General features: G+C 41.8%; 1 protein-coding gene across 2 annotated transcripts in view; it reads left to right on the plus strand.

Moving 5' to 3' along the window:
- The first annotated feature begins 3,508 nt into the window (after positions 1-3,508).
- Positions 3,509-22,979, plus strand: part of MCF2L (MCF.2 cell line derived transforming sequence like) — a 125,182-nt gene continuing 105,711 nt past the window's right edge. For both annotated transcript variants that reach the window (XM_075057581.1, XM_075057578.1), the window contains exon 1: positions 3,509-3,601. In XM_075057581.1, the coding sequence (XP_074913682.1) occupies positions 3,523-3,601 (79 nt within the window). In that variant the 5' untranslated portion in view covers positions 3,509-3,522. The remainder of the gene's footprint in view (positions 3,602-22,979) is intronic.

Consider the following 22,979-nt stretch of genomic DNA (forward strand, 5'->3'; position numbering starts at 1 on the left):
CCAAAACCAGAGCAAAGTAGAGTACTGAGGGGAAAAAAATAATGTTGTTGTGGCTTTCAAACCCAATAGAAGTTTAGAAAAAAATCGTACAAACCTGCAGAAATCAGGTCAAATATTACATCAATGTAGTCCTGGAAGTTGATTGATTAAATTGTGCAATACATTTGCTCCTTGATTATTATCTTTGCTGTTTCACTGAAAGAAATAGGACTATAGACGATTTGACAAAAATATTTTTACTGCATTTTAAACGTCTAAGACAAAACTGAAAGGCTGTGTGTTCCTCAAATTTCTTTGTGAAAGTATTTTTCCACAGTGCTATACTTCAGTTTGAATTCCTCTGTTGCAGCAGGGCCTTGCCTGGGACTACTGAAGATTTTTTGCTAGAGGTGATAATTTAGCTAAATAATTTAGTTAAAAAACAGAATTCCAGAAGCAGCTTGAATTTTTCAGTAAAAACAAAATATATATAATAAAAATAATCACATTTTACCTGAAAAGTGAAAACATCTTCTATTGTGTTTACAGACTCTCAGTGCTAGAACTGGACATCAGTCCTTTTACTCTCAAATTCTAGTTTAGCGTGAGATGTGTCGGGCTGAAATGACATGTTCAACTCCCTAATATGAACATTGTGATGACCTGCAAAGGTGTGGGGCGTCCGGTACAAGCTTCAAGAGAGCAAAAGTGCAGTGGCTTGTCGCAGAGCTATACTGACACTGTTATTTCAAGGACTGTTTTGATTCCCTGTGTAGCTCATGGTAAGATACTGGTTTGATTTTTGTTGCAAGAAAGCTCAGTTGGCTCCTCTTGTTAAGAGTTGATTTTAATTAGTTTAAGGTCTGTTTCTTTACTCTGACTCAATGTTATTCATGAAACCACGGATGATCCATTTTCAAACCAGCAGGGATCCTAATCCCACATTCTGGTTAAGTATTTTGAAAATACTGTATCTCTATTTCCTTCAGTAGAGAAACTATGCCTAAGCTATATCACTCCAGACAAGGCTGCCTGATTTCTGTGAATGAACATGATTAAACAAGTACGTGGTTACCCTACTTTTAGGGCAACTAACTTTCAGTCCAGCTAACTGAAGCCTTTCACTTTGATGCTCTGCTCATGCCTTGCATATTTTGAATTTGTTCGAAGGTGTAGAAAGCATATATAAAGTGGCAATGTTGGTATAACTGAGGTTTAACTTGAGTATTAGGGTTCTCCATTCATTTTGCACAAGTATAAATACATATTATGTGATGTGATCCTGAAAGTTGACTGGCTGATGTGATAAAATTCATCAGTACATTTATATCTTTTCATTTGTTATTTCACTGAGAAAACACCATGGAAAGATGGACCTTATGATATATGGGACTCTTAAGCAGTTTTCTGATTCTCCAAGGAAAACAGGAAATTGCTATTGAATTGAGGCAGGACACTTGAGGAAAGCTGGGATTGAACTAGTATCTTTTATTGCAGTAGATGCTTATGAATCAGTATGTCTCCTGCACTTCTTGCTACACCGGGAAATAGTAGAATCTTACAAGTGAACTTTGCTGTTCCGCATATGCTAAAATGTCTTAGGCCTTTAACTTGCTGCAGTCAATAAGTCCCATTGACTTCCTGACATCTGGAGCTCTCCCTGGGCTATCTTTGGACGTGGTGCTCTGTCCCATAGCCTTTGTTTCAAAACAAGCCTCAGCTATCCATACACACCCGTGGACTTGCACGCCTTTTCTAGTTCTTTGCTTCTGGTTCACCACCTGAATGGCCAGAGCCTGACCTGGTGATCGTGGTCTTGCTGCAGATTACTTGGTCCTTTCCAAAAATGCAATCTTAAATGGCAGTCAGATAAACAAAATATTTTTTGCATATGAAGTTTCTATAGATGCTGTATTTCCATGGTAATACTTTGTTATGCAAAAGCTTGACTGAAGACTTCAATTTTCATTTCTATTAGCATGGAAATGGAAAGATATATGACTTTAGTCATATATAATACATGGAGCTGCTGTAGGCCCGTCATACTTGGAGTGGAAATGATGTGGGACTTTTTATAAATTAATAGTTAAATATGATCTCAATTAATTTTATTGACAGAGGAAGCCCAGATAGGTTGATGGGTCCTCTTAAAAAAATATTTTTAGTTCATGTCCTCCCTAATGTTATTGTTGAGAGTTATGAACAAATCATCATAGGTATTCACATATTTTCCTGGGAAGGACTGCTGCTTTTTGCCTGCTGTATGTAATCTGTAGAAAAGAATCTTTATCCTAAATAACACAGTGTTTCTAAGTGTGCAGGAAAACATCCCTTTTTCTTTTAGCCATAGATAGCCTTTTATTTATTTTAATGGCTAAAATATAAGAGAACATAGCTAAAACCAATAGGCTTATTAGAAGACTGGGAGAATTCAGCTGACCATCAGCAAAAAAAATGCCAATAGTGAGATTTAGTAGGCATTGAGATAATCTTGAAAAAGGGAAGTGTTAAAAGCCTCATAGTTTGAAACTTGTAAAACAGTCTGTATAAAAGCACTGAAAATCAATCACGAGGAGCAGTTGTATAGAGAGACATTGTACGGCTTTCAGTCCTGTAGGATTTTCTATATCCCTAAAAGTTTTCCAGTGGTGGTGTACCCTCTCTAACAAATGGAAGTTTACTGGCTATTAGGCTTGCTTTTCCTAGTTACCTTCTACAGCAGTTCTCTTGTATATACCCCATATGCCTTGTGGGGTCCACAGATCCTGACTCTAAAACCCCTTTGCCTAAGGTGGTAATAGAGATTTCATGGAAATCTGGATTTTGTGGAGTTATGGAGACTGCTGTTGCACAACCTTTAAGCAGTCAAGCTCCTCCAAATAGTCCAGAAGATGGCTGTGGTTATTTCAGTGTTTAAAGGAAATTTGAAGTCCTCAACCTTCAAAAATGACCATTTCAAACCGAACGTGAAGGCATCGTGCGGGCTGGTGAGAGCGGAATAGCCTTGGCATTGTCAGCGGGAAGGGATTTTGCTCCGCAGCTACTCACCCTGCAGCAAGCTGGCAAGAAGGTAGAAGGGAGCCTAGTGTTCATGTAAGCACGAGGATGGGGCTTTCTGCAAGCTCCGGCTGCTCGCCGTTCCCTCGCCACGCTGTCGATTTAGCGCAGCCCTTCCCAGCGCTCGCTGCAGGCTGGGAGAGACTGGTGATACGTCGGCTAATCAGCGCTTCGCATTAATTCCAGCATTTGAGGACTCCACTGCGGGCAAACCCATACGCAGAGGAGGGGAGAGAAGTTTGAAGCGCTCCTGCTGTCATTAACATTCACTGCTCTGGCTTCAAGCAGCGCCCGCCTCGCCCAGGCGCTGCCAGGAGGGAACGTGCACTCCTGCCTCCCTTTGTGCCGACTGGGATCCGTGTGGAGTAATTGAAATGCAGAGCTGCAAAGCACTGCTGTAGTGGTCTGCTTTGGGGTCCCCCCCTGCTTTCATTCTTGGAGTAGGGGGAGCATGTTTGCTGTGGATTCTTTTTGTTTTACCAGAGAATGAGATGCTGGCTGAAAATTGAAGAAATGGCCCTAGAAGAATTGATGCAAAGATTAAATGCGGTTTCCCAGTGCACTGGTAGGAGGAGCTGCTGGTCTTAATGTGTTGTGTGGATGCTGTTAGTGATTTTGTAGGATTTACAGAAAAGCCTGGTAATCTGACTAGCATTCTCTATGCATGTTCGCATTAATAGGAAAGAAAATGTTAAGAGCTTTTGTCACCAGGTTAAACTTTTGTTTATATTAACACTAATTAACATTTTTAGTGCTTAGATATTCATGAGGCAAGCTTTAGAAGGTCCTCTTGAATAGTTTTGGGTAGCTGCTAGCCCAGTCAAATACTCTAAATGGGTCTCGATTTCTTTTTTATCTCTGACTCAGCTGTAGCTAAGAAGTGGGGAGAATTACTGATTTGTCTAGTGGAACGGGTCTAATGTGAAGAAGCAGTGAAAAGCTCGGCTAACTGTAAGGCACTGCAAGCCAGTATTTTGGGTGGGTCTAAATTGTACTTTCATGAGAATGAAGAGTTGAATGCATTAATTGTGGTAAATGTAGTTTACATCTGTATGGATTAAAAATTGCAGCAGATCTGCTAAAATGGTTTTGGCACTGTAGAAAGATTCTTATGATTTCTGGGAGACTTTCTTATTTTCTTGAAAATGTAAATGCTTATGTGTTCAAAACTAGAACTAAACAGCATTGTACAGTAAGGTGATCTGTGATTAGATCTAGTAATGTTTTACTGGCTATTGCTTATGCAGAGATGTAAACGTATTTCAGAATAAAAAGTTACCTGGAAAGAGAAGAAATGTGGATTTTGCATCCTTTGAAACTGTTTCTTTTGCTGTTTTCTATTATTCTTAGTCTGTTGACAGATGTCAGAAGTCTTGCATCTTCTTGTCATCTGAGGCAAACTGGTGGTTTGCTGACACAGAATATTTGAGGTATATTCATTGCAGTATCAAAACTTGGAATTCTTCTTCCCATTTCCCTGGTCCTCTGTTTCCTAAGGGTGACTTTTTCAGCTTCTTCAATTTCCATGTGTTAAAGGAGATAATTAGCAAGATGGCTGATGCTGTAGTCCGATGAACAGATAGATTAAATGACAAATGTGGAATGGGCAGATTAGCTGCATCAGTTCTCCTGGATAGGGGAAGTAGGTATTTTACCTTCTTAGTAACATTTTTGGGGGGGAAAAGCAAGACTTAATCCAATGAGAACAAGCAATAAATTACAAGTAAAGGTCACCATACATACTATTTTCTCCTTCCTTGTTTTTCCTATGCACTTTTACCCTGATTATCTTCCTATCTTCAAAACATGTCTTTATAAATGTTTGGATATTTATTTCATTGCCTGTTGTGATTTTCTGAATGTTTAAGAAGAAAGCCAGCCTGATATTTGCTAGGGTATACTGTCTTTTGCAGTTTATTTTAATAATTCATACATTACTTTTTCCACTCCCTTACAATTGTTGCTGTAGTTTTTCTGAGGCAAGATAAATTTTAATAACATATGGTAGAATTGGTTAGGAATATGGGAGCCTTTTCTTCCTGAATTGAAGTAGAAAGAGCCTCTGGACTGGCAGCAGGCTCACTGGTTTGCCTGTGACACTGCCTGTCTCAGCTGTGCAGATGCAGGTACACTGTGACCTTCATGTAAGCCAGCAGCAGCTCCAAATGCTGTTTTCACACTTGCTGGCAGGCTCTGTGTCCTGATATTTACCTTGTTAAACTTGCATATTCTTCAAAAAAAGCAGCTGTTACTTCACTGCCAATTTCATGTTCATGTGGTTTAGCTGATCCCTCTTCTCCCCCTTCGCTTTCTGTCTCTTCCTCTCTGTAATCATCCCTGTGCAGGTGTTCCCAAGCCAAAGGCACCTCTTTTCTACAGCCAGTGGTTGTATTTATAGGTGGCTGTTTAGGTTTCCTTTTTTTCTTTTTTTCCTCTCTTTCCTTTCAGGTTGCTTAGACCATTTCTCTGTTGCTGTCTCCCATTCTTGGGCTATACTCTGTCCTTGGGTCAAATTATCTACTGTCTGGCTTCACAGCTGTCTTTCTGTTGACTCAGAAACCTTTCCTAAGCAGAGATTTCCTTAACAGCCCGAGATCCTGTGCAGGATTTTTCCAAGCCATTTTTCAATAGCTCCCTGCTTGGGAGTAATTGAAATGCAAAGGTTCCCCTGGCTGCCCCATAGTGCAGCTATCCACCTTCAGGCATCAAGGGATTTTCTCCTTTGTAGGAACTGAGGAAAAAGACTATTCCACTTCCTTCGCTTGTTCTTCTGAATGATACTGCAGGCAGGCAGAGATTCATCCCAGGTAGTTTTAAGCATCTAAGTCGGAAGAGGAATTCCCCTAAAATCCGTGTGCGCTGAAAGGAGAGAAGGGGACACATTCAGAAAGGAAGTCCTTCCACCTTCCGAGGTGCACTCATCTTTCCCTTGGCTGGGCAGGGGTACAGGAAGCCTGGAGTAGCTCAGCTCCTAACCTAGCATCTCCCCAATGCCTCAAGTTAGGTATGGTAAATCTGGATTTGTCTGTAATCTTTCGCTGTTTTACCACAACAGCCTTTCCACCTCTGGCTGCTGTCCCACTAGCAAGTCCCCCTGCATCAGTCTGGCACTGACACAGCCTTTCTGGGCTACTCGTCCCTCACCGCCACACCAGCACTTTCCTCAGCGGTCCTTGTGTTCCCTCTGCTCTGACTAAATTCTGATGTGCTCATGCTCCCAGCCCCCATGGTAAATTACTGATCTCTCACTCCTTACTCTCTCACAGGATCCCTTGAGTGCCTTCCTCTGCTACATTTTACAAATCTGGACAGCTTTTGCTGGCAAAGCTTTGATTATTTATCATCTTGCTCACCTTCACTTTAGCATCACATGCCTCACAGATACATTATCTTCTGCTTCTGGACACATTTAGCTGTTAAGATCATAAGGATCATGCTCTTTAGTTTAACATTATCATCCTTTTCATATTCCTTCTCTGACTCCTGCTCTACAGTTCAAAAGAACCTTCTACCCTGCGCTCTTCCAACAACTAAAAAGGGTGGTCCCATGGCATCTTCCTTTGTTTTTTCCCACATACACTCCTCAGTCCTCCTGGTCACTTCCCTTCTATCAAATGGCCTCCTGGACTTGGATGACCAGACTATTGCTTTCCCTGTTTTCATATAAATCTTTAAAACAAGACAGAAGTGATTTAAAGAAATTCTCTATTTCTGCCTAAGTTGTTTTGGTTTTTTTTTTCCCCATTAGAATTGTGGTATTTTTTTTTTCAGGAAAACTGTGAAATGATTATTGGTACTATAGTATCAATACCATATACCAATACTATATATCATAGTTTTTACTTTTCTTCCTCTTTTTCCATTCTGTTGCTGTGTTAAATTAGACCCTCTTCCACAAATTACTGTTCATGGATGGAATTTCCCCACTCTGAGGAACAGTAGCTCAGAAATTGAAGCCCCAGATTATAAATAGTTCTAGTCTGGGACCTCACACATTGTCCATATTACTGTCTGCTGTGGATTGTCTGCTTAGGACTCCTTTTGCTCTGGCTGATACAGAAACAGTGTTACAGCACCAGCTCTTTCTGTCAGTCACTACTCGTGTTCACATCGGCACTGAGCTGGGAAGCTTTACAGTGACGGTGTTGTCTAATTCATGCAAACCGGCAATACAAGTCTGACATTCCCAGCCTTAAGCCTGTGGTAGCCCCACTAAATGGTTTCTTTCCACCTTGGAAAGGGGTCACTGTTACAGCTACTATCCGTTTCCTCTCCTTGAACAAAATTTTAGCACTTCGCAAAAAGAAGAAACATCTGCAAGCCAAAGAAGATAAACATGTATGTAGTTTCTTAGTAAATATGTATGCAGTGCTAGTATTTTAAGTACAGGTGTCATCCCTTAGCCATTTCAGCTTCCATGAGTTTTCAGTAGCTCCAGATCTTCTATCATATTCACAGTTTGGGCCAAAACTTTACACCTCATTTCCCTGGCTTTGTCTTCTTGACCGGCAGGCTTTTGAAGTTTTAAAGGCTGGCTCACTTGTCTTGACAAATTAGGAACAGATGTAGGAGGAATGAACTTGCATACCACCTTCGAGTGCCCAACATCACTGGAAAGAGTTGGCTTACTGCAAGGAGCAATGGGGACACCCTCAGGCACACTGAAGGGAGATTATGAAGTTGTGGGCGGCTGGAAGGACCTGTTCTGTGTGTCCTCCCCATTCCTACTCTCTTGGGAGCTTGCCTGCTCTTTCTTACCCTTGTAGCATCTGTCCTCGGTTCACTTGATTTTCCAGTTTGGGAACCCAAAAAAGTCTTTCTGCGTGTGGCAGAGTACTCTGTGTGCGCGTGTGAATTTGGCAGGTGGGCAGGTCTAGCGTGAAGGGCATTGAATTACTACTTGGCAACTTTGACAGCTTTCTATGTAGCTGGTAGAGTTGAAGAGATCCAGTTGGGAGCTCTGAAATCTGCAGGTTGTTAGCACATCCGCTGTGCCGAGGTGGCATTTAATGGTAGTGGGGGATGTCTCTGCCTGGTATTGCTGGCCCTTCATTTCAGCTTTCCTGCCCCTGCATTGAGCTTAACCATGAAAGATGCCTCTGATTTCCCAGGCTAGAGAGTATAGAGGGTTCAAAAATAAGGGTGGGAGCTGCAGTTGAACAGACAAAATTAAGCAATTAGGAGTGGATTGCTCATGTTTTCTATTAGCATGCACTGTTACGGCTTCTGTGTGTACCTGCATGGCATCCATTTCTTAGTGTATTCTGGCCTAAATCAAAATCTTTATTTTACTGCTGAAACAGCTGGATCTAGTGAATCTGGTGGGAGTAAGGTTCAGTGTTGGCAGCAGCCTTGTCCTTATTAAAGACAGCTGCCTTTTTGGTAATCTGAGGAAAAATATTTTTATTAACATTAAGGTTGATTGAATTCTATTTTTAACCAAACTATTGTCACTTAAAAATTGCATCCCAAAACATTTCAGCTCAGTAGGGTTTCTTTTTTTACACATTAAAAAAAAAAAAAAAGAAAAAAAATGCCCACTTGAGTTTCTATCTGTGTGCACTTCTTTTGGGGACTGTCAATGACCTCTTAGCATATCATCTACCCCAGTCTTTCACTGATTTTAATGGCAATTGCTGAACTACAGTAGGAAAATTGCAATCTATGCAGGTATCTTTCAACAGACGAACAGGAGATAAGGGCAAAATAGGCATTAACAGTAATCAGTGGCACATTTAGAGTGGCTTTTCAAAGGATTGCAAGGTGCATGATTGTCAGTCTTCCATTCAGTCTATGGACTTTGGGTATATATACTTAAAACTTGTAGAACCAGGAAAGCCCTGCTTGGACTTACATACTTGGTGATATGAAAGAAGAAAAAAACCTGTTACTTTGATGTATTTTTATTATCATAGTGACTCAGAATACTTTCTTGGCAAGAATGCCTGGCACAGCTGCCTGCCACGCTTACAACCGCAGAGAGCCAAGCTGTAAGATCACCTCGTGCATATTAAATAACAGGGAACTTCAGGGGAAAAGGAGCAGCACGGTGCAGGGACATGGGTGTGATACGTAACACAGACTGCGTTGTCTTCAACGTGTTTGCTTTAAGCTGACATGTTGAGCAAGGCCAGGGAGCACAAGGCATTTGGGTCACTCACCTTTTCCTTTAACGAAGCAGATCAAGCAAGCTACTTGCGATTTTGTTGGGTTTGAGTCAGCCCAACAACTTCTTAAGGATTTCAGTATCTGAAACAGTGCATTTCAGCTGGAAGTTTGAGCCTCCTGTTTTACAATATCTGGCAAAGCCACTTTAATTTTGTTTCATTGTTTCTTTTGTCTTGTCCCATTAAATATCAGCCAGATATGCTTTTATTTTAGACAGAAAGGGCATGATCTTGGATGCTTTTATATGGATTAATCACTTGTAGGTCTCTTGAAGTAAGCCTGCAATACTATGTTAGCTATTTTGACCTCACTTTGAATTCTCCAGTTATCCCCATAGCTACATAGCTTGAGCATGAACCACCTGGCTCACAACAGGTAGGAATGCAGGTATTGTGGTTGAGGAAAACTGGTAGTCCAGCCTTTAACACTACATTTAACAGCACTGTGGGTACAGCCAGCTCAAGCCTTGTGGAACAGTCAGTGTAAGCACGCAGTTCTGGGCATAGGTAGAGACAGGTTTATCATCTTGGAGGTTGACTTACTACACAGACTGGGCAGTTTCAGACAATAGATCCCCTCACTTACAGCAACCTTGAATATTAGTTATATCCTCAGTCTGTCTCTGCTGGTCATTTTGTGGCTTTTGAATTTTTGTACTAATGCTTTGAATTTCTTGATGACCGACAGGACGTGCTATTTGGGTTGTGGTGTACCAGGGGCATGGAGCTCGCTGATGGGCTTCCCGCATGGTTCCCTGGAGCAGCGGGGAGTCAGGCATGATGAATCCCATTCTACGATGGACAGATGCTAAACTTGGTCACACAAAAGGTGGAATTGGCTGCAAGTTTGAGTGAGAATAAGTTGAAATAGAGAAGCCTTGTGATACCCATCCCCAAACGTTTCTGTCTTCATGTGAACTTTGATGGTGTTTGAGCTTGGGAGGAGCTGATGTGATGGGGCCTTAGGCAGTTAAATCCCTTTGAGGACACAGGGGAAGGCAGCTTCCTAGCAGAATGTGGTGCTGAAATTGTGGCAAGCTGATAAAGCACAGTGCAGTGTGGTACTGCCTGGTTTTGAAGATGTAGGTGTGTAATGCTGCTTCGCAGCAGTCTGCCTTCTTAAAATTGATAATCTGGGCAAACAGGTATTTGGCAAGTTGAGAACCACACTGCTGTGTGGTAGGTAGGCTCTTGTTTTCCACCTGTGCTGTTACTTCAGGAGGGGTGAGTGCTGTCCCCCTTCATGTGCTTGAGGCATTTGCTAAGTGCCGGTCTTACTGAAAGTCTTTCTGTCTTCAGCACTTCAAGTAGCAGGCAGAAAATTTGCACCAAGAAGTGACTGTCCCGGTTCTCCTATAGTCTCAATTCTTGTTGAGCCAGAAATGTGTCTTCCTTTTCTTTCAACTCCTGCCTATAGCCTGATGAATTTAAAGGGAGGATAGCTTTGCATATGAAACAACAGGATAATTGATATAAACATAAAATAATGACAATACACATAGCTGATTTTAAAAATGACTCTTCAGGCTACAACCTTTGTTATTGAAAATATCACATGATAAATTACAGGCTTTCTGTAAGCAGTCCTGTGTCTGGCTTCTGGGCTGGACAAACTGCTTTACTTTGGTCAGTATTTTGTCCTGGGCTGCTGATTGTTGCTCAATGTTACCCTGTGTTACTTAGCCGGTCGGTCCAGGATCCCTCATATCACACACCTATGTTTTAACAGCTGCTTTGCAAACCCAGCCTTGCATCAGCTTTTGGCCCATAGAGTACGCTAAACAAACCAGCGTGATGCATGACTTACTTGTTTCCTCTTTCCGTGTTTACCTTGCATGTGTTACTACAGGCATGACGCCTCCTGAAGCAACTGTGGTGAAAAAGCCTTGCCAAACTTTAATGTTCCCTACGGCTCTATATCCTGCTGCCACTGAGTATCTGTAATTGAGTTGATTATTCCCTATTTCCATTATCTCAGCATTTTAAATTTTCAGATTTACTGCAGTGAAGAATGAAAGACTCATTTGGTGAATTCATGTGGTGAAATGAAAACTAAGAGCAGGTTTGTCCAATTCCCTGCCTTCCTCTGAGAAGAACCTGAACTCTCAGGCAGGCACCTGCTGTGTGGCAGGGGAAAACTTACCTGTCTTGTCCCCTCTCGCTGCCATATACTGTGCCCTTCTCTCCCCAAACACCGGGTACTTCTTCTGCTGCGTTTTGTTTGCAGCTTCCTGGCAAGTCTGTAGCTTGGTTGCTACTACTTGACAGATTTAACAAAGGCAGCTTGATGTTTTCTTTACTTAGCATTTCACTTTTTGACACTCTTTATTCAGATGTTCAGCTTATTTGTAATGGTAAAGTACATTTATATAAAATGGTCTATTCTTGTAAAAATGCTTCAGAAGAAAATAAAAGCTCCCACACAAGCATTCAGTGAAACAAAGTAGAGAAAAAAGCACGTTTGTGTTTGAGGGAGGGATTTTCGCAGCTTACTTTGAGGACTATTGACAGTGGAAGTGGAGAAAGATGAGCTAAGGAAGCAAAACAGGTGTGTTTGGTTGTGCAGCTTGGATGAGAATAGAAAGCTAGCAGAAACAGGGTGGTATAAACAGATTTTCTGGATGTTTTACTCACAGATAGTCATTTAGTAGGACATGAAGCTGGGGCCCCCATGATAAAGTGTCTGAAACACAATAGCTTTATATTTAATAGTTATGTTGGAATATGACCTACATACACAGAATCACAGGAGTGATGAAAATTCATCATCATTACTTAATTCATGCTTGAGTAGAGATGCCAGGCTCTAATTATGAGACAGCTCCAGTCCGCTCAGGACCCAGACATTTGCTGTGATCCTGGTACAGCTGGTTTTGTCAAGGACAACGACAGTGAAAAATTCCTTTTCTGGGTTCTGTGCAAAGGCTGCTGAGACTGCAAGTGACCTGTGGGATGTACTTTGGAGTTCTGATACTAGAGATTTGAAGGTAAAGAGAGGCAAAAAGCATCTGAGCACATTAGAGAGAGCAAGAGGAAGCCATTCAAGTTGTTGATGGTGTTCAAAATGGTATCAGCAGCTTACAGAAAAAAATGGTCATTTCCACATCAGACAAATCACTTGTGAAGTAATTTATGAAGTAAAGGTAAGAAAAAAATATAAACCAATACGTAGCATTCTCAGCTTTCTAACTGTATACTTTCTTAATTTCCTTCTGCTGAGTCTCTTCAGTGTTTCTTACCCCCAGCACATGCTTTACTTGCCTTTCAAGGACATTGCAATCTGCTTCTGACTTCAGTGCCATCGTTGTTTCACAGTCAGTTCCTTTGAAAAGAGTATACCTGAATTGCTTTGAGAGCACACAGCCCAGAGCAGGAGAGGGATATTAATAGAAACAGCTTCTCTCTGTTTTTATATGAAGACAGAAGATTAAGTATTTCTGTGTGGCAGGTGGAGGTGGTTTTCAAAGCAATTGTTTACATTTTTTGAAGATCTAACAGGGAATTAAAACGGTCTGGTGAAAGCTGGATGGCACAGAGGGCTGCCATACATTTTGTATCAGGAGAGCAAAGGTATGCATTAAATAATATGTTGTTGATTTTGCACAGTGTGCTTAACAGTTATTTAAGTTAAAATAGTACTAACAATTCCCATCCAGCCTTCAGAAAATCAGGAACAAGCTTTTCTGCATCCTACCACCTGCCTTTTAAAACATGGAAACAGAATAATTACTCTGGGCTTCATTTGACATTATTTTTAAACACCCTTTCACCCCCCCAGTGGTTCTTTTAGGGTAATGCTCTAGGACTGAATTCAGTAAAGACTGCCTGACATTTATATGATGCTGCAGGGAACCCTTATCAGAGCTGGTGAGAACAGGCAGGATTGAAATTTTTATCCCCTAGGGAAGGTGAGAGTTTAGAGAGATCCAAGAGTGGTTTGAAGGGAAATACAGGTATTTGAGACAGTCCCGATGTGCGGCTGCCAAGGCAGGAAGGGATCTGGGTGTTACCGTTTGGCACTTGCAAAGCGGAGAAGCCCCTCCTGTTCCCCCACGTTCCCTCAGGAGTTCCTCTCCCATCCTTTCCCATCAAGTAGCTCCTGACCTTTTGCACGTGGAAATTGCCTGAGCCGCAGTGTCTCTGGTGTGCGTCCTGCCTGAAGAAGGAAAGCAGGAGCAGGCGATGGTACGAGAGAGAGGAGCCTTCCTGCTCACTCAGTATCACCACCACCCTGGACCAGCAGCCTTGCTGGTTTGACAACCAGTCTGCGAGTTTCCGTGACATGTGAGACGTGATGCATGGCTGGTATAGGGAGTTAGCCCTATGACATTAAATAGGAGCACATGCAGTACATAGTATTCAGATTTAAAGATACTCGTGGAAGAAAAGGAAGTGAGACAACTTGTACACCCGCTCACCACTCTTTCCTAACCCTTCTCTCTGCTTCCTGCTCCTGGCAGCAGATCAGCTGTGGGGTAGTCATATGGGGGCTATTCTTGTTCATTAGCCTCTGTGGGGCCTCACAAGACTCACCATGTGCATGCTACTGTCCTGTGCAGGGAGCTTAGGCCATGCTGGGTGCTGTGCCGGGGGTTTGCAGAGCCTCCCCCCCCGCCCAAATCCTGCCCTACAGCCTGTCCGGGTCTGCATGGGCCACACTGGCTGTCAGGGGCCCTTCGTCCCATTGAGCTCAGGGTGCTCCACAGGCAGCTGTGCTGGCTGCAATTTACTGGAATTGTGAAGTACTCGGGAAGAAGTTATTGAAAGTATCAGATTTAATTTTATAGCATCATTAATACTGGAGATCTCAGGCTTTGAAAATTACCGTTGTATTCACAAAATACTTTGGGGGAAAAAAGCTTAGTTTGAACTATTTATGCCTTTAGAAAGGAATTTTTTGAGAGTCAAAGCCTGATTTTTATAAAATGTTTTGCTAATAACATATTAGAAAATGAATTAGTAAGTTATTAAGCTATGAATAAATGAAACTGGTTTTTTTTTAAAGGCTGGTCATCTGCTCTGCTCTATTTTTGTTATTGGGTATGGCACTGCACAGCCTGCCAAGCCCTTTGCAGATGAGCTATACTGCTCTCGACAGCTCCCTGCCTCAAGTAACTTGTTATCTGTATTCGACACAGCAAAAAAAGGAAACATCAGACAAGCGTGGTGGAATTGATGAGGGAGGAACATTCCCGGCAAGAAATAAGGTCAGGCGCATCACTGCACAGTACCATCAGTGGGCTTCAAGCAGTTTTACTAGCTGCGCCTGCTCCTATTTGGGAGAATAAGGGGTGTGTGCCCCACAGTATCTCTTGACAGGTCTGCTCCTCTGCTTGCGGAGATGGGAGTCCTGTTGTGGTTCCTGCCCAGCTCACTCACCTGGGTTTCCTTCCCTAGGGATGGGGTGGGATGGGAAGGAGCAGGGCAAGGGAGGGCTTGGCATTTGGGGGTCTCCTTCCCTGATAAAGTCAGGGCATGGCTAGAGGGGGAGCCTGGGGCAACAGCAATCACGCTCATGTCATCTCCTCCGGAGGTAGCGTGTGTGGTGTCTGTTTGGTGATGGCTGTAGGTAAACCTGGATATCCGTGGCTGTTACCTGGTCTTGTTCTTCACCTCAGTTGCTTCTGTCAGTGAGCATCTGAAGTTATGTTATGAACAGTAAGATATGAAATAGCATTTTTGCTCCAATGTTTTAATTTTCATCTTTGTAACTTTTATTTTTATTTTTTTTTTTAGAAATTGATTGGAAATGGCATATAATATCGCATTTCACAATGCTTAATGCAGAATTGTGGGTTTGTACCGTGTAGAGTCAACACTTGGTTAGTTTGTTAGGCTTTGACAGATGTTAGATGTTTAGTCAACAAAACTGCAGTTTCCCCAAACAAAAGTTTCTTATGTCAAGCAGTAGTTTGACTGCTAGCAATAAACCACATTATTGCCACCTAATAAATTAGGCCAGTTTAAAAAAACAAAACCAAAACCCAACAACAACCATTTTTAATGACGTTTTTAATTTTTGAAGCTTTTTGAGAACAGTTGGTCCCAAACCACTTTGCAAGCACATCTTTCACCCTAGGTTTGCCCTCAGTATGTGGATTAGAATGTTTTCCTTAGAGCTTTAACCATGTTTGTAATGAGAAGGCAGTTTTCTGCTAAAGCCATCAGCAAAAAGGATGAAAGCAAATTTCAGCAAAAAGGATGAAAGTAAATTTCAGCAAAAAGGAAGAAAGCAAATTTCAGTGATTTTTTCTTTTCTTTTTCAGACTGGAATTGATTGTAATACGTTTCATTACTAAAAGCAGAATTTCAACTGACTTCTAAGAAATGTTCTACATTTACTTCTGGTTCCCCATTACTGCTGTCCTAAGCAGGTCCCTCCTCTGGTCTCCTGCCTGAGGTCCCTCCGCTGCAGCCGGCATCACCCCACACCTCCTCTCCCAGTGCCTGTATCTCCTCTGCCCTCACCCGCCTTCAGCCCCTGCTGCCCCTCCCCAGCCTCCCCTGTACTGAGTCCCTTCCACAGGCCTCCTGGCAGTGTCTCCTTCCACTAAAAGATGATTCTTTTTGCCCAACATTTTTCATCACCCAGGTCCAGCCTCCTTTCCCTCGTGCTGCAGTCTCGCTGGCCAGCCTTCCCTGAGCTGGCAGGCTGGTGTCGACCTTGTGCCGGCAGCTGGGGATCCTCCTGCCTCCCATGCCCAGTGGTCTTTGTACCGGTGAGAGGAGGCAGGGGCTTGCATCAGGGAAAGGAGTGAGCTCCTGGCCAGATTGAGTGTTTCTGGGGAGCCATGGCAAGCCCCAAGGCTGGAGGTGCTTTTACCCTTTCCTCTTGCTGTCCTTACACTAGAGCTTACAAATTTTACACATGCTATGGATAGAAAACTACCTTCTGGGTATGGTGGAGCTTGTGTTAGGTGCTCAAAAGGGTTCCTGCTGAACTTAAAATCAATGACAAGCCATAACAGTTTGTCAAACCCAGAGGGTAGAAGGATGATAATGCAGTGGGGGTGAGAGATGTGGCTATTTGTCAGGACACAGAGGAAGTGGATCCTAAATCTTCAGTGCCCTAAAGGATTGCATCACCCATTTCCTAACAATAAAGACTACTTTCCGATGTCCTTTGTTAGAGGGGCCCCCTTCAGAAAAGAAAGGAGATCTTGTTCAGCAAATCCTTTAATGACTATGTCTGTCTGTGTGCGTTTGGGGGAAGGGGGGGGTCAGATAGCCAGATGAATTTTAACAGAAGGTCTTTGTGTAAAATATATGGACATTAAGAAAGAAATATCTTTAAATCAGTTGTCAAGTAAAATGTGAAGTTACAGGGCAAAAAAAAAGTATAGCAGTATTTTGTTCTGTATTGTGGTTACTCTGCAGTAAATATTCAGAGGATGGTACTTCAAACCTATTTCCATTTTGCAAACCTATTTCTGGTTAAATTTTACTTGTAAGAGGTTGTTCAGCTACATGCGTAAGACAGTAAATACATTTAGAAAGGCTGAATTATGAGGAATTCTGTTTGCTGTGCTTGTCTTCATCACTTGTAGATGTTATTTGGAGTAGTATAAAAATTCAACAGTTTAATATTATTTCTTAGTACTTTATTTCTCGAGCACCAAAATAAGAAGACGTAATCCTTCATTTAAGCAAACTGAATAGAGTTGGTAATTGGAGAGTTGAGGATATAGGAGGATCTGTTCGATGTTTTATAGTACTGTCCACCCATTACAAATGAGTTTATTCTCCTAGTCTGTGATAACCTAATCAGCTGCCAGCACTTGAAAGTTCTGCACTCTTGTGATTTATTCAATTCCATCCTGCTAAAACATGGAGCAGGGCTTTAATTGCCTTTCATGAACAATTCTGCCAATAGAGAAATGGAGCCTCATTCCGTCAGTTGCAGCCAGAAACTGCTTACTCTGGTAGCTCTGAAGTTTGTACAGACTTTAGATCTACTTTAAATACATTTGCTTTAGCTCTTTTTAATGTCTAAAAAAATTAAAACAGACTTGAAGACTACTTTTCTCTCCTTTGACAAAGGAGTTTGTCTGTCGTGCTTATAGTTTCTGTACTTTCTAACAACTGTTAAATATATAATGCTACACCATTTATCTGCCTGCATGTGTGTACAACTTGTAAATAATTTAATGTTTTACTTTACCACTTGGCCTCTTCACATAACTCTAAAATGAGGAAGATAAAATTCTGCTAAATTATTAATACACTGGGAAATTGAAACAACCAATATAAATTAAGCACCAAGAATGTTTCCCTTTTTCTCTGTGGGAATCAAAGCAGTGAATGCAACTGCATAACAGTGAGGGAGCTAAATGGACAGATGATCATAGAATAATTTAGATTGGAAAGGACTTCTGCAGTGTCATCTAGTCCAACCACCTGCTCAAAGACAATCTACTTATGGACATGCTCAGCTGAATCTTGAATGCCTCCAAGGGTGGAGATGTTCCAGGATGGAGACATTCCAGGAGTCTCCTGCGTCCTGGGGTACATGGGTAGGGCACATGGGACCTGTTGCCTGGCCGGCTGGTGGAATTTCGTGGCAGCCTGCAGTGTTAAAAATTTTCCCACTGGTTAAAACTTCTGCAGCAAGGCATACAGGTGCCTCAGTGCCATTGTGACAGAGCAAAAAATTTTGCTGCTCTCTCTAAATGGATCTGTAATAGATCAAAACAGGGTGACTTTATGAAGGCTTCTGGGTCTTACTACTTAAATCTGGTTTTGTTAATTTATGTAGTAGCCAGTTGTTTCTTTTAGTTACTGGGTTTTGTTTTGCCATATTCATATACTATACGTTGTTGTAGTTTTCACAGATTAGTTTAAATGTTTGAAGATAATTAAATGGTTGTACATAGGAATATGTTATAACATATTGTAAGTATCCAGGACAGCAGCAAAGTCCAGGCATGTAGCTGCAAAGCAGAATGCTCTGCCAGTGAAGTTTGACGCAAGAAAGCTTGCATGGTATAATTCACAGTTTAATAAAGAGCTATATAAACTACAGTTAAGCCTGTATTCTGCAAAGTTTCTGCACTCAGTAACAGCCTTTGCCCTGATACAACTTTGGTTTGATTTGGATTTATTTGGATTCAAGAGCAGCTGGGAAGTTCTAAAATATTTGATTATTGTATATCTTTAAAATGAACTGCAGCATCTGTCCCTTTTCTCTTTCATTTTCTTACCTACTTCTCACACCTGGGTGTATCTGGGAAGCCCATATGTTCTTCTGATGGGGAAGGTAAATAAGGGTGATGCTTTCCAGATGAGCTGCCTGTATTTAAGGATACAAAATAAAAAATATCCCATGCAGACCTGTACATTACTAATAGAGGTGCCTGGTGCTGGTTGCCTCTGCACATCAAAAATCTGAGCAAAGATTGCTCCTGTGAGCAAGTCTCTGATTTGTGTTTGATTGCACAATGAAAGGACCGGTTCCCGAGATCAGCCCGTCCTTGGGTTTGGAGTTCTGCTGCTGATGTTGAACACCCTGCTCTGCTAACTGTTGTCAGTCACCCAGGTGAAACATCGGAGGTTGTTTGGAGAGCAAAGCAGTTTTTCTGTGGGGAGGATGGGATATATGCAGGGACTAAACACACACAGTTTAAATGCACAGGGACAGTATATATGGCACGGTGGATGGAGCGGTGAGAGCAGGATCAGAGTTGTCACCTGGAAGAGATGCCAGCTTCTGGAGCAGATCACCCTCCTCAAAGATCCCAACTGCTTCATCCCTGAGACCAAGTCCCCAGTATCAGTCTTTTAAGGTGAGCATTTGTGCCCTTCTTCCTGAATAGTTACCCTTTCAGTGTCATCATTATCTTCCTCAAACGAACTGGGCTTGATCGTATCAGTTGTGGATGAAGAGTGAAGCAATGGGGTAATATTTTTAATGGTCACACTTCTCAGAAACACATCCTTGATGGACAGCAGACCATGCCTGTGTAACATTTCTTCTGTATAAAGAAAGGACAAATAAAAAACTTCTGTCCCAGTGCTGTCTTTAACTGACAAGTGAGAAGCCTCATTTAGATTGGAAAAAAACAATCTGTGAATCCAAATGTAACAAATGAGACCAAAATTTGGGAGGGAGGAAGGGGCTGTTGGCTGGAACTCACCTTTGGTTGTACAGCTCTACAGCTATGGGTATCCACATTTTGTACCTTTTGCAGGTTTTATTCACATGAGAGAATATGCAGGAAAATATTTTTGCTCAGGTATAAGCTAGGATTTTTTGTAATGTCTTGACTTTTTCTTTCTCAATAGCTTCCATACCAACAGTGCTATTTCCCTCGGTGTTTTCATGCTGTATGACTATGTCAAGAGGAGCTGTGATTTCATCACTGCCTATTTCTATTTCATATATTTAATTCACAAAATCTTCAGTGTCTTTCAACACCTTTTGATATATTAATTTATTTGGAGACTGTAACTCCAATAATACATTTATCCATTGTGCCTTTATTGGGGTTCTAAGTGTACAGCCATAAATAGTAATCAGTAGTACTATTTTATTAAATCATGTGAAGATCTCTGTTGAAGAATCCAAAAGAGACAAGCACAGCTTGCAGTACTCATTTTAGGAAATAATCATTAAACAGTATGCCCAACCTGGAGATCAATAGGTATTTATAATTTCAGCAGCTTTCCACACGCTGCATTTCATGCCAGGGTTATTGACTTCTTCAACCAGGAGCCACATCATGTGTCCCTGTCCTGCTTTCCTACCTGGAACGTATCCATGTATAATTCACCATGCGGCTGCACAAATGTAAATGCCCACACAAGGAAGCAAGAGAAAGAAGTTACTGGGAGCAGGAATCCTCCCTTTGGCAGCAGTATGGAGTCAGGACAAACAAAGTGCCTCTGTGATTGTGGCTGTATTCAGTGTTGGTACTTGCTGATAAGACACTATAGATGGAATGAGTTTCTCAGTCTCTATAAGAATTACAGCCACAGTAACTGCGTAACAGCATTTGTTTTACGTTTTCAGAAGGAAATTGTCTGTCAATCCTTACTTGTCAAAGAGCTTTTCATTTTTAAACTTAAATGTGGACTTGTCCTAGTCCTTTCCAGTTCCAGATGGCGTAAGGACCTTTGGTCTCTCTGTCACTGTGTGTTTAGATCTATCTGCTTGAATGTCTTTAATTATGACAGTGTAATTAAAATATGTCTATTAGAACTGACTAGCTGGTAAGAAGAATGAGGCAAACTAACTCTGAACATACTAAAATTTTGCCTAGTGAACTGGCGAATGTACCACCAGTAACTCCCTTCATCCCAGTTCAATTAAGTGTGCTTATCTGTACATGGGGAAAATCCCATTTTGCTGGAGGCCTACATGAGTGGTCATTGAAATCAGCAGTTCATGAATTCTTTGTGTTCATTAATATTATGGAAATCTCATTCCTTCTCCAAACACTCATGTGGTTTATCACTCTTGTACCCCTATGGCCATTTCAGAAAGTTGCAGTAGAAAACCTACTGCGCTGCATCCTAACAGTAGCCTGAGAAAAATTGTATTAGGTTCTTACAGCCTAGGGATTTTCCCAGCATTTCTGAAAGGTCCCTAAAAGGTGTTATTTATCGCTGCATACCAGCTTTGTGAAGTATTAATAGCACTGTTTCGTTTGTGCTGAGTGGATTACTGCCATATAAATTTGTAATCGGTGTAACAGTGCATGCAGAAGAATTTCAAAGCAGTTACTCAACTGAAAACTCTTTTGCTTTATTAATACCGCATTCATTGAGAGACTGAAGAGGGAGGATTGTGAGATATGGAAAGGAATTAAAGTCTGACAGAGAAGAGGTGAGAGCTGAGCACAGGATCCCTTGGGTCCAAAGCATGTGGCAACAGAGAATGTTTTTCAGAGGAAGGAAATTACAGTAGTAGAGACCAAAGGCTCAAAGGGTGCTTCTGGCCTGCGGTAGCACGGCAAGACAACATCATCTGTTTCTATAGATGCACAGCAGTCATTTCTCGCTGTACGCATTAGATTATTGACAACATCGTAAGCTATAGCCAGGCCTCACCCCTGCTGGGAGCTGCCTAGATGCATAGATCCAGCAGTGGTCTATACCATATTCCACATTTTGTAATTGTCAGAGTTATCGTCCTCAGGAAAAGGCCTTCTAAAAATCACCCATCTAATCATGACTTTTGCAGTGTCCTGAACCTCAGCAAAATCAGCCTTTCTGAACAATTGAGAAACGTGTTCCTAAGTGGTGCAAGAGGTCACTCTGTCTCCTGTAGAGAAATTAAGGAAGTGCAGGTTTCATTAGTGAGCTGATCACTAATACCAAATGAGGCAGACCTGGCTGGGGAAAGCAGCAGTATCTGGCCAGAGTGTAAAATGCATACAAACCCCTTTTCCCTCTCTGGCTGCTTCTGCCAGAAATCAACCTGATGAGGAAGTACTGTGTACCTGCTGTAGTTGTTAAAAGATACAGCGTTTGAACTGGAACTCTCTTTTGAGCATAGTTAAAGTATTCCTAAATTCCAGCAAAAGTTCTTTCAACATCAAATTTTGGCTTTCTCTTCCCCAGCTGATCCTGCACAGAGCTGTTTGCTGGAAGGTCAATCAGTGTTGTTGACTGCATGTATTACTGATTTTTATACGTTCATATGTGTTTATATAGATATGTATACACACATATAGACACACACAGATGCATATGATTTTTGAGCAGAGCTTCCACTAGCATAACTTAATGTATAAAGGCAACTACTTATCCTCAGCCCCTTAGTTTGATTATTATTTGTATAGATGTAGCTTGCACATGATGGGAATGACCACTGTGTCCCAGGGTGTACATGCAGGGAATGGCCAATGTGCCTGAAACTGTAGTACCTTTACAGGACATTGTCAATAAAACTATATTTGATAAACCATTTTAAGCCACTTTTTGCTGCCAGTTGTTTTATCTGGTTTATGTCAGCAGCTTCCCCTTGCAGTGACTCCGTGGTGTGCATGCACAGCTGTGCAGTGACATCAAAGGTCTCCCATCACTCTCTTTCTCCTTCTCTTCCTGCAAAAATCCCCTCTCTACAGGCCCACCACCTGCTGTGGTCATCTCCCTCCCTTGCGTTGTGCTCACAGCAGCACCAGTACTGAACACAGAGCTGAGACGGAGTGGTTGGGTGAAAACGTGGGTCCCTATCAAGCATAGGACCGAAATAATTCCCAGGAGCTTCCTGATCTGAACAGATTCCTGTTCTTCACACGCTTTCATTTCTGACCAAAAAGGTAGGCCTCATACCTCTGACAAATCTCCTCAATCCCAACCTGTAATTGTTATTTGCCAGGTCATTTTACCTAATAGAATTTAAGTAAATGAGTGAACTGGTGGTGGCAGTTGCATGATTAGCTCCAATGTCATGGTAGCCTTTACCTGCAGCTTTGGATTGGTGCCAGATGCTGTTCAGGCTTTTCCCATGTTCTGACCTCCTGGTCTTCACCAGTGTAAGTGCAGTTTCCTTACTATTTCCCAGAACATCCCTGAAGTTTTGAAATTGATTGCTAGTTGCCTTCAAAAGTTAAAGGACTTACATTAAAGGACAAACTAGAAGCACTGTCTTGTTAGATGTTAAACCTCACTTTGCTTGGCTGATCATAAAGAGCCGTTCTCCTCTAGATATTTCTCTGATCCACTGTGATTTTCTCAGTATTTTCTATTGCTAATGGTGGAGGAACTTGTTCTATTGGAGATGGGTCCAATTTGTTGATAACCCTCAGGAAATTCAGATGTGCAATATAAGAT

This window comes from Buteo buteo, chromosome 25 (genome assembly GCF_964188355.1).
Source record: "Buteo buteo chromosome 25, bButBut1.hap1.1, whole genome shotgun sequence".
Taxonomy (NCBI): Eukaryota; Metazoa; Chordata; class Aves; order Accipitriformes; family Accipitridae; genus Buteo; species Buteo buteo.